Here is an 11,650-nt window from a genome sequence, read left to right on the forward strand (position 1 = left end):
CTCACTGAAGCCCCTCCCCTCCTCAAATCCCAATATCCTCAGGCTCCACTTCCAAAATCTTCAGGTTTGCCAAACCCTGAGCTGGCAACCTTAGACCCCATATTTGTCAACCCAGTGCTTTAGCCTTTTCTTGCAAATGTAGTTCAAATGGTCCATTTTTGTTTTAAAGCTAAGGAATGTGACTTTGGTAGGTGTGACTGAGTGCAGAGATTCATTTTATTGTGAAGTGCGTTGGGGGTTATGTAGAACGCCAACCCTGGCTGGAAATGCGGAAGAAAGAGGAGCAGGTGGGTGGGACGCTCCCAGGACAAATCCCAGAAACAGAAGCACATGGAGGGATCAGTAGACACTCAAAAAATACCTCCTGCAGTCACTCAGTGAAAAGGGGAGGCACAAGCCACTGTGAGCCAGGTGCCATGGAGAGCTTCCATCCTGCTATTAGGTTAATGCTGCTGAAGAAAGTCATGAAAACGGCTTTGTTATCCCGGAATCCTATTCTACTTGGTCTTCCAACGATTGGGCAATGAACAGGACTTGGAATTTTTGATTGATGTATCATTGTATTATTGTGTACATCTATATACACACATACGTTGTTTTGTTTTGATTTTTGCTGCTCCCAGCCCAAATGTCCCCAACTTTGAGTCTGCAGCGTGCAGGCAAAAAACTGGTTTCAAGTGATTAAGTGGCATGCATTCTAGGAATGGACAGGCAAAAGACTAGAGGGCGAAAGGACCTCACACTCCGTGAACATAAAGCTACCCATTCATGCCATGTTGTGGGCCTTTTAATTTTTCCCCAACTGTGTTTTCTCTTCTCCATAGCTGTAATGTCCTCTTTAAAACAAGCACACACACACGTGGGGGGGGGGGAGAGGTAGGATACAACCCATCAGAGATACCCACTGGATCACACTAACTATTTCCGTAGTAGGGTTCCCTCCACACTTGTCTTGTAACAAGTACAAGAAAGTAAACATTTCCCCACATGAATTTGCCTAGCCAGAAGGAAATTTGAATTACAGTCCCCTTGATCCAGCAGCTTGCTCCTAACTGGGAAGCTTAGATGCATAGTACAATGGTGATAGCTTTGCTCCTCCTCAACATCTGAAATCTAGCGGTAGTCTGCCTCTGAACAGGAAGGGCTCCATGTAATGATCATGCCTGATCGACACTGATAAGACCCATCCATCACCCATGAATTCTGTCTGCAAGATGTCAAACGTCAAACAAAATGGCAGCCTTTAAAAACATCTGGGAAAGAAAACACTGCATATAGCAAAGGCCAGTGTGATAAGGACAGGAATCAGTCTGTTTACGAGCCTGGCTAGACCACTTCCTCTGTTCCTATACCACTTATGTTCCTTAAAGCAGAAAAAAAAAACTTTAAGAAGGGATCTGCTTACCTCCACTACTCCAGAATTTCAGCCAAGCTGCGTTCAAAGGCTAAGAAAGCTTCATCTTTCATTGCAAAGTGGAGAGAAAAGGGGCTGTTTCCTCCTAGCTTAGCTCTAAGCTTCCTTCTGAAATGAACCCAGACAACCCCCTCCTCTACTGACACGGCCAACCCATCTGCCTTATCATGGTAATTTTGGCAGACGATCAATCACCTGGTCGACTGCTCCACCAAGGTGGCCGTCAAAGAAAAGACGATGGGGTCTGAGAAACAGGGTGGAACTGTGATGCTCACACGCTTTGCCAGTGCAGAAGAAAAGGCAAAAGTGATTTACGAGGCTCTGCTGACCAGAGGCCCTTTCATCAGCTGTTTGCCATTTCTTTTTTTAAAGCAGCCACCGTTGTTTAGAGATATGCTATCTCCCTGCACACACATCCTTCCCTTGCTTTCAGTCGCACAGGATGACTGAGGCTCAGAGGACGATAGCCATCCTTGGCAAGGCCGTACCACCGCTGGCCGGGTGAGATTTTTCCGACTGCAAACTTCCCCGTAGAATAGAGAACAAAAGGCACTCGGGTTCCATTGTGGCCAACACCAGCCGCAGGAAGGATCAGGTATCAGTTGCAGGCTGAGAAACCACTGATAGGTTAAGCCATTGATTCCTGCCTCCCCTGGCTTTGAGACTCCTTCTGGTGGAGGAAAGCGGCATATAAGAACCAGCTCTTCTTCTTGGTGAGAACAGGGCCAGGGAAGTTGCACCAAGGAATTTTCCCCCCATCGTGACAATGCCCCTGCTTATTCTCCAAGGGTTGCAAGCGCTCTACTGCTAGAATTTCACTGGGAAACCTTACCCCACCCACCCTAAAGCCCTGATCTTGCCCCTTCGACAAAGATAAACTTATTTCTGAATTGGTTTTTTTTTTTTTTCAGGGATACCAACCAAGTCTTCAACCCACAACCTAATTCTTATATTTTATATACCTTAAAAGAGCCTTTTTTTCAGGGATACCAACCAAGTCTTCAACCCACAACCTAATTCTTATATTTTATATACCTATTTTATATTTTAAGTCATATATAAGATAGTTACCTTTATGGACCTTTGATACTAATAGACCCAAATTATATGACAGGATGCTGGCCTCCATTGACCACTGGCCCGAGAAAGCTGTGCTTTTCTTACGTACCTGAATGTGGGACTGAGCAGCTTGTGTTACCTTGGTCGAAGGAAATGAGAAAATGGGAGCAGTGCGCATCTGGTATAGTAACCCCGCCCCGGAAAAAAAAGTGTACCTGGTAAATCAGACAACTTGAGCTAATTATAGTTCCATTTATTCAATATTATTCAGAGGCCCATACCAGCATGCTACAACCTTGATTTAAGTAAGCTTTACGGGTGAGCATTTAAAACAACAAAACAAAACAAAACCCCTGATGTACTCAGCAAAGCTTGTTTAACCAACTAGAATCAAAAAGGGTCATGGGCTAAACAAATTTAAAAAGCTACGTTTCCAATGGGTAGGTTTTACTTGCATTGACCTAGGAATGGATTTTTAACTGCCCCTCCTTCTGTATCCAGAAGAAAGGGAAAAGTATCTCTCCGTAGAACGACTCCTCCCGGAATTCGAAGAGGTTCGTTCCGTTTTCGGCATCGGCAAAGGCCACACAACCTCCGATATAGTCCAAGTAGACTCGGATTCTCATAGGCTTCAAAAGCTTCCAGGGGAACTTGAAGCCCACCTTCTCAAAAGCAAAGTACCCTTCCCCACACTTCCCAATCGCGTAGACGCCTTGCGGAGACGCCAGGACTATGCTCCCCTTGCACGGAAAAGACTCCTTGGCCACCCCCAAGGCCCAATTGCCCTCTGTCCCCACGTCAACCTCCCAATAAAGCCTGCCGGTTTCGAACCCTTCGGAGCCCAGCACGCAAGGGCAGACGTTGAACCTCTGCAGCGTGTCGGGAACGGCTTGGTCCTGCTGAACCCAGGTCACTACTTTACAATCCTCGGACACGCACAGTTTGGGATGTGCCGTTGTGGGATCTAAAGTCACGTTTACTGTAGAAGAAGGGGAGGGGGGAGAAGATAAGTTAGCAGGACCTGTCCTTGCTAGGAGAGGAACAATCATCTCTGCGGAAGCTGCACGGAGGGTGGCCAGCTCTGGGTTGGGAAATACCTGCAGGCTTTGGGGGTGGAGCCAAGAGTGAGAGCAGGGATGGACCTTGGTGTTGTGCAATGCTTTAGAGCAGTAGTCCCCAACCCCTGGTCCGGAGACCGGTACCGGTCCATTGATCAGTCGGTACCGGGCTGTGGCTCCTCCTTGTCCTCCTCCCCGGCTGCTGCATCGGGGGCTGCCCTGTCACTCTGCCGCTGGGTCACCTCTAGTGCTCTCCGGTGGCCACCGTGGCTGGGGCTCCCCCTCGGCATGGTACTGTGCAGCTGCTGCTGGCAGCGCCCCCCAGTGGGCGGCGGGAAGTCAGGGGCACCGGCGGGAAAGCAAGCGGAGCAGGGGCTCAGGTGGTGGCAGCGATGTCCCTCGGCAAAAGGCTATCCCTAATTTGTAATTGTTTTTATGGGATGTTTTATTGTATTTACTGGTGTTGGAAACCGCTGCAAGACCGTTGGAGAACAGCGGTATAGAAATCTAAAAATAAATAAAATAAAACCAACCAGCAGCGGACATTAAGCAGTTAGACAAAAAATTTACCTTTTTGGTAGTTCAGGTAAAACCCAGAGTTGAAGAGATCTGCAGAAGGAAGGGGGAGAAAACAGTAATGAAGCAGATGCCAAAAGAACACATCACATCACTCACCCAAGCAGGGTCAGTCCAGGTGGGTACGTGGGTGGGAGACCACCAAGGAAGACCAGGGTTGCTATAGCAAACCACCACTACCCATCTATTGCCCTGAAAACTCGAGGGGGCACCATAAAGACCAAGCTACTGATTCCAGATTCCAGAGTAGTACCATTTCCAGCATTAGAAGTTCTCTTTCTTTACCTCGGATTCGACTCACGGCAACGTCCATAAAGTTTTGAAGATCACACAGCTCCCATATTCTCTGTTTCAGTGCTGCAGGGTATACCGATGGTTTATCAAAATTCGCCTTTGACCAGCTGAAAGGAAAACCAATATTTATTAGGCAGCGATCCCATCCAGATCTCTCTTCCGCTGCCTGTAGAGCAGAGGAGGTAGAGCGAACAACAGATGGCTCATGCGGACTCAGCCCCACAGTCTGTCTAGCTCCGTAGCCTCAATTTTGAATGCCAGGTCTTAAAGAATAGTCTTCCCCAACTCTTGCGATGGGGAGACGCCAGGAATTGAACTTGGCAACTTCTGCGTGCAATTCATATGCTAAGGCAGCCTTTTTTACTGTTGAGAAAGCCCTGAACATTCCTCAGGCTTTGAGAAAGCCCAGAAGTAGCATGATCATGCAGAATATGGCTGGGAAGCAAAGCTGTGGACACGCCCACCCGAGACTCCTCCCCTTCCCACCCCCTTCAGGCTCATCATTGGCCATTGATGGGGGAGCAAGTCAACATGACCATAGATGTTCATATCACCTGATAAACGTTTAACAAATTTAAAATAATTAAGAACCTACTCTTCTCAACCTAGCAAGAGTCTCAAAGACCTTTCACAAAGGACGCAGCTCTCCAAGGTCTCCATTTCCAGCTCGGGATGATGGTCTTCAAATAAAACAATAGAATTAACCTACCTCTGCAAGCAATTTCCAGCAGTCTAAAAGGGAAACGAGATAAGAGATGGTTTAGGATTCTCCAAAGACAGGATTCCTCACCCCAACTTATATCAAAAGCAGCTGAAGATAATTTTGTAGGGCATGGCACCAACATTCAATACTCAGAATGACAAATTCACTTTTTAATTCTTTATTATTATTATTATTATTATTATTATTATTATTATTATTATTATTATTATTATTATTTATTAAATTTATAGCCCACCTTCCTCCTGGGACTCAAGGCGGGTTACATAAAAAATACTCCCATAAAACCCAACCCTAAAGACATCATTAAACCTAAAGATCTTAAGATGCCAAAATCCCTCCTAACTCTCCGAGTCATCTAACAAGGGGTGCCCTAGATGTTACAGCCAAGCCTGAGGGGGGAGGGCCATTTAACCCAGCTTCAGCCACAGACCTGGCAGAAGAACTCTGTCTTACAAGACCTGCGGAATGCTGACAGATCCATCCGGGCCCTCAGATCTCCCCGGAGCTCATTCCAGTAAGTTGGGGGCAGGACTGAAAAGGCCCTGGCTCAAGGAGGCCAGGTGTATCTCTCTGGGGCCAGAGACCACCAGCAAATTAGTACCCACAGAGCAGAGCGCCCTATGGGGCCATAGGCAGATAAGCAGTCCCTCAGAGAGGTTAGGCCCAACCCGCGGATGACCCTAAAGGTCAAAAACAAAACCTTGAACTTGAATCGGGCCAGAACTGGTACCCAATGCAGCTGCCTCAGCACTGGCTGGATATGGGTCCTCCAAGATGAACCAGTGAGGACTCTAGCAGCTGGATTCCGCACCAGCTGGAGTTTCTGGGTCAACGTTAGTAACAAAATGACTGACTGATCCTTAGCATGTCACCTCCCCTCTATGTATCTGCACATGTCTCTAACTTGGAAAGGGAGACCTCCCTCCCTCCCTCAAAAGCAGGAGCTTTGAGGCAGAAGGTACTGCTTCCCAGATGACAGACCAAGCCCTCTCTCTCCTTTACCTGCAGGAGTTCACTTTCTGGCAATTGACACATCGCTGCTATTTGTTCAAGGACGTGGTCAAAATAAGAGAGCCTATCCAATGCTCGGCTCATGTTCTCCTCCATTGTCCTCACAAGCGCTTTTTCCAGGACGCTCATCTCATTGCACACACGGAGTTCCGAGTCGGTCATTAATTCCCGCAGCGCTATGAAAGCGTTCGTTATCGTCTCCTTCCTCTGTGACATTTTCAACTACAAAAGGACAGGCAGGAAGAAGGAAAAGCAGGTCAAATTCCTGACTTGCCAATGGAGCAGTGGGAAAGACCAAAAGTGACACTGAGAAGGGGAAAAAAAACAGGATAGAAGAGTGGGATATGAAGTATAGAGATTAAGGCTGGGATACCAGTCTGCTGGTGGGTCCTGGGGAATCCCCTGGAATTATAGCTCCTCTTCAGGCCAAAGAGATCAGTTCCTCTGGAGAAAATGGCTGCTTGGGAGGGGGGACTCCATAGCATTATCCTCCACCAAGGTTCCTCTCCATCCCAAATCTACTCCTGAAGTCTCCAACCTAAAGTTGGCAACCCTGTACCTAGGAAATTCCTGGAGATATTTGGGGGAGACCTGTGGAAGAGGGGGGAATTTAGGGAGGAATTTCACCTAAAGTTTAGGGTCTACCATGATGTCCACCCTATGAAGCTGCCATTTCCTCCAGAGGAAGGGGGAGAGGGAGTAGATCCTTGTAGCTTGCAGATCAGTTGGAATTCCAGAAAGACTCCTTACCCCACTCTTGGAAGCTAGGTGTGCCAGTCTTCCCAATAGCTGCCTCCCAGTTACCTGTGTACATACCCTTAATTCATAGTGTTGTTCCTCAGTGTTGTTCTTATAGTAGACAACTTTGTCTCTCTGACGCCTCACATGATCCAGGCACTCAAAAACCAACCCCTAAAGAAATTGATACACAGTCAGAAGCTTGGTAGTTTTCATTTGACATCAGAGCAGTCGCTGTCAAAAATCACAGCTCTCATCATAATTGGGAGGGGAGATTCCACGGTCTCCCCATTTGGCAAGGTCACCCATCCTATTTAACTGTATCCGAGCAGGTGAAAAACCTATCGGTAGAAAACCAAAAGGGGGGTAGCGTTACAAAAAAAACAACAAAGCTAACCAAACAGTAGTTAGGAACTGAAAGGTTAGGTGCCTGCAAAATATGAACACATAAATTAAATTAACATTTATCGGCCACCACTTATAACGTTAAAAACATGGACAGAATCCATGGGCTACTTACTGAAATCACAACATATGCACCATACAATGCTAGAATTTTGACCCCAAAATGGGTCTTCCGCAGTGGTCTAATCCTGAACACACATGTGTTTGGCCAGGGAGAAAAACATTCAATTAATTCTCTGTGAATAACAAGCTCAATAAAAATGGAGCTGACAAAAGACGTCCATTTGTTAAATTTAAGTCTCCTGCACGTCTGCCAAAATTTTTAGTGTGTGCACGTAGCTTCTGCGAATACATGAAAGAAAATGAGGCAGTGTATATTTGTATATTTCTATTTTGTGGATGCCTAAATTGTTGGTTCCTGAAAATGTTATCAGGGACAGGTCTGAGATATGACACAACCTACTTCAACAAACCCTTATATCAAAAAAGTATAGATAGGTTTTCCTGCTGAGGACAGGTATCTCCCTCCATCTCCTCATATCCATGTGCAATGGGGGGGGTGGTGAGAGAAATATCGCAGAAAATAAGGTAGGTAGCTGATTAACCAGTTCTGTTGCTGGATGGAGAGTTGGCTAGTGTACACTTTTTGGAATTTTAATACCAAATTAATAAACTATACATTTTAATATGCAAACCACCTTGAGCCCAGTGGGAAAGAGGTGGTCTAGAAACTGCAAAGAATACAAAAATTGGCTGAAAGTTTACTAATTCTTAAAATTGGGTATCTCTCTTCCACACACACTTTTTGCTTAGTATCCAGATTTGTGGATTTTTTAAGTCTGTCTTAATGAAGACACAAGACTGGGGGTCCCTAATGTGGAGTCTGCCAACACCTTTCCTGGTCTTGCCAAGTATTTTTAGGAAGCAGGCAAGGTCAGGTGGGGCTTTTGCCCAGCAAGATCTGACTGGCCACTGGAGATTTGACAGGCTATGCAGATTCTTTAAAAAAATGTTGCTTTGGCAACATCTGAGACCCCATAGCAGATGGATCTTGGCTATAAGACCGAAGTTCAACAGTGGCAGCCATTTTGTGGCTGACTTCACCTGCTGTGGTGGCCATTTTGTGGCTGCATCCACCACCTTGTGTTGAAATTCCAAGGGTGACCTCAGGTTCAAAAAGGCTAGGGACCCCTGTATAAGACTGCCATTGCTTTTGGAGTCTTCTTGCACCCACACGCGGAAAGAGCTTTCACTACTTCAAGGAGCAGGTTCCTACCCTCAGTTCAACGGCAGCTTCTTCCACAGGAACCGTGTCATGGCCCTCATGTCCTTCTGATTTGTCACACACTGAACAGAGGCGGACTTTATCGGTTTTGCAGAAATATTTCAGGGGCTCCTGGTGTGTCGTGCACACAGGTTTAGCCCTCCTGACTGCATCCCATTCTTTGCGCCGGCTCATCTGTTTGGCTATTTTAACAAACCTGGCCAAGGCCGTGTTTGGTTTGAAATTCTGCAGCTGAATCCGCGCTTTGCACAGTGGACAGGTAGACTCCGCGGCGGAGTCTTCCAAGTGCCGGGAAATGCAGACGCGGCAGAAATGGTGCTCACAGTCAACCGTATACGGGTCTGTCAGGTAGTCCTGGCAGATGGAGCAAGTCACTTCCCGCTGAAGGGTAACTTGGGGGCACTCTTCGGCCATCTTCAGTCAAGGCAATTGGGCACTCCTTTGCAAGTGGAAAAGTCAAGTCTTGGCTTCAGTCAAACTGGCAGAAAGGTGAGGGAGGTAGTTTGAATGGCAAGATGAAGGATTCGAGAGGAAGGGTTACTGCCTTTCCTGGAAGGAAAGTGAAAAGGGCATTTTTAAAAAGGATTCTCTGTTAAGGAAGGTCTAAACAAGCTTACCAAATGCCCATGCGTACCCGCACCGTAAATAAAATAATTCAAGCCAATACATATGAAGAACAAGAGGATGAAAAATCATAGAATCATAGAGTTGGAAGGGGCCATACAGGCCATCTAGTCCAACCCCCTGCTCAACGCAGGATCAGCCCAAAGCATCCTAAAGCATCCAAGAAAAGTGTGTATCCAACCTTTGCTTGAAGACTGCCAGTGAGGGGGAGCTCACCACCTCCTTAGGCAGCCTATTCCACTGCTGAACTACTCTGACTGTGAAAAAAAAAATTCCTGATAAAAAAAAACCTAAGCCAAGTTCGGCAGGCCATTTAAAGGACCCAATGAAATTATTTCAGTAACAGCAACTCAAATTAAATTACATCCCAGCAGAATTCCACATGCAGGCAGCTGGCTGACCTTGGGCTCGCCACAGCACTGATAAAAGCTGTTCTGATAGGGCAGTGATATCAGGGCTCTCTCAGCCTCACCCACCTCACAGGGTGTCTGTTGTGGGGAGAGGAAAGGGAAGGGGATTGTACGCCACTTTGAGACTTCTGGTAGAGAAAAATGTCATATAAGATTCTTAACCAATTCTTCCTTTTCTTCTTCTTCAAGTTTCACAATTAGAGGAGCCCTGGGGCTTAAGACTCTCCAGGCTGTTGGCAATTCCATACTCACAGTTCCAGAGAGTTTGCACTGTTCTCCTATAACCAGAGCCCAGCAGAGCCTCTCCTATGCACCCAGCCTTTCGGCTTTGCTAAAGATTAATTTTTTAATTAATAAGAGAGCCATTTTAATGCAGAGAAAACGGGAGAAATGAAACTTCTCCAACAGGACCGAATTGGCTTGTAGCTACAAGGAAAGGAAACAGATTTAGGTCCATCGCTGGGCAGTGATGCGTCTCCCTTACCGCAGTTCCTCCACTTCGCAAAAAGCAAACAGGGTCAGACAAGCCAGCAACCTCCAAGCAGCCACAGCAGAGAAAAGGAACAGAAGATACACGCAGGCGCAGCTACAACCAGGCGTAGCTACTCAGCCCAAAAGCCCCGCGAAAAATCAAAGGCTGAGCCCGAAATCTTTCTACCTATCACACCTAGCCGGCTCAGCGTCTGTCTTATAACCGTGGCTTCTGCACGCCCTGCCGAACAGGCTCTTGGGAATTGTAGTCTTTACCCCATCCACCTGCCTTCCTCCCACCGCGCGAGAGGATGCTCCAGTCCACAGGTGCGGCCTCTTAACGCTCCTGATTGGCCCGAAGGGCGAAGAACCCCGGGAGCCAATGCACCAAACCGAATTTGACAGCTAATTCCTTGGTGCGGAGGCTGGGAGACTTTGGGTGACTTGATGGATTGATTTTGTTTCTGGATCCTGGGGATTTGAAGCGGAAGGGAGAGGGTGCAACAGATCCCTTCCTCTCCCAATAAAAATATATGGAAGGCCGGTGTAAGTAAAGGCTCTCACCTTGGCTTGTATTGATTTGGGAAGCAGTGCTGGTTGGGCGAAAACGCTACAAGCAAAGGCAGGAGCTTTTGGAAGCATGCGTGTCCATTTCATTTTTCCCATCCCATAAAATCACCTCCTTTAAAAGCGAAACTGTCCAGTGAATACTTTTACGGTTATTAGTTACTCTTCCCTGTTGCAGGTGAGAGGCAGATGACAACACTGCAGTGTAGGCCAGTCTGCATTTCAGGGGGAACTGGAAGTGAGACAATTAGGCCCTGTGACATACTCCACTGCTATTGCTCGGCTTGCCAACCCTCCAGATAGGGCCTGGAATTCCAACGGATCTCATTGAAAAAGAAATAGTTCTCTTTATTGTGCAACACAGTAAGAAATATAGACATGTGAAAATTAACCCTGCAATTACTGTAAAAATGCTAAAATTATCAAAGTTCCTAGTGTTGCTTAATCATATTTTGGTAAGATTTAAAAGCAACCTAAGTGTCAAGTTTTTGGCTCTCTGCTTTTAGGGATTATCAACAAATCCCAATCAAACATCCCCAGAAATCACATCCCATTTTCTGAGATTTCCATTCAGGGAAATTGGATTTGGTTATCACTGTGGAAGTGCATATTTATAGAAAAATACCAGTCTTATCTTTTTCCAAATGTCACCTGTAATAATCAGGTGATTACTGTCTAGATAAGTTGCTCTTAACTAAATACAAGCTAATCAAAAATGCAAATGAGCCGGTCAGCAGGTACAAATGAGTTACATCTAACAAAGCAAGATAAGACCAGTTTTAACTCCATTATTCTGTAACTGTTTCAATTAACTGTCAAAGACTAAAATAACTTTAAAGAAAGAGATTGACTGTCAGTTGATTGTTATTATGATTTCATCTGTTAGTTTCACTTTTGTCCCCTCTGTTTGAATAGGCTTATAGCCAGGCCCAGATTCTGTCTTCTCAAAACTTTCTTAATTCCCCCTGGGATCATGATGTAGTGAGAAAACCTTTTGTGGCAGGATTGCTAGCC

The 11,650-nt window shown here is 46.2% G+C and overlaps 1 protein-coding gene across 1 annotated transcript; it reads right to left on the minus strand.

The window, feature by feature from the left end:
- Nucleotides 1–2,711: 2,711 nt before the first annotated feature.
- On the minus strand, nt 2,712–10,297 carry LOC143824675 (E3 ubiquitin-protein ligase TRIM11-like). Its single transcript, XM_077312158.1, has 8 exons — nt 10,083–10,297; nt 8,556–9,113; nt 6,953–7,048; nt 6,128–6,358; nt 5,111–5,133; nt 4,393–4,508; nt 4,102–4,140; nt 2,712–3,452 (listed from the first exon to the last, which is right to left on the minus strand). The coding sequence occupies exons 2-8, from the start codon at nt 8,976–8,978 to the stop codon at nt 2,935–2,937; spliced, it is 1,446 nt and encodes a 481-aa protein (XP_077168273.1). The 5' UTR covers nt 8,979–9,113; nt 10,083–10,297; the 3' UTR covers nt 2,712–2,934.
- Nucleotides 10,298–11,650: the final 1,353 nt, after the last annotated feature.

Source organism: Paroedura picta, chromosome 15 (assembly GCF_049243985.1).
Source record: "Paroedura picta isolate Pp20150507F chromosome 15, Ppicta_v3.0, whole genome shotgun sequence".
Classification (NCBI taxonomy): domain Eukaryota; kingdom Metazoa; phylum Chordata; class Lepidosauria; order Squamata; family Gekkonidae; genus Paroedura; species Paroedura picta.

Excerpts from the sequence above, each read along its gene's own strand:
- LOC143824675 (XM_077312158.1), bottom strand. The coding sequence starts at position 8,978 with ATGGCCGAAGAGTGCCCCCAAGTTACCCTTCAGCGGGAAGTGACTTGC. Across the intron at positions 5,134-6,127 it reads CAGAAAGTGAACTCCTGCAG|ACTGCTGGAAATTGCTTGCA; the intron begins GTAAAGGAGAGA and ends TTTCCCTTTTAG. Across the intron at positions 4,509-5,110 it reads GCTGGAAATTGCTTGCAGAG|CTGGTCAAAGGCGAATTTTG; the intron begins GTAGGTTAATTC and ends TTTTCCTTTCAG.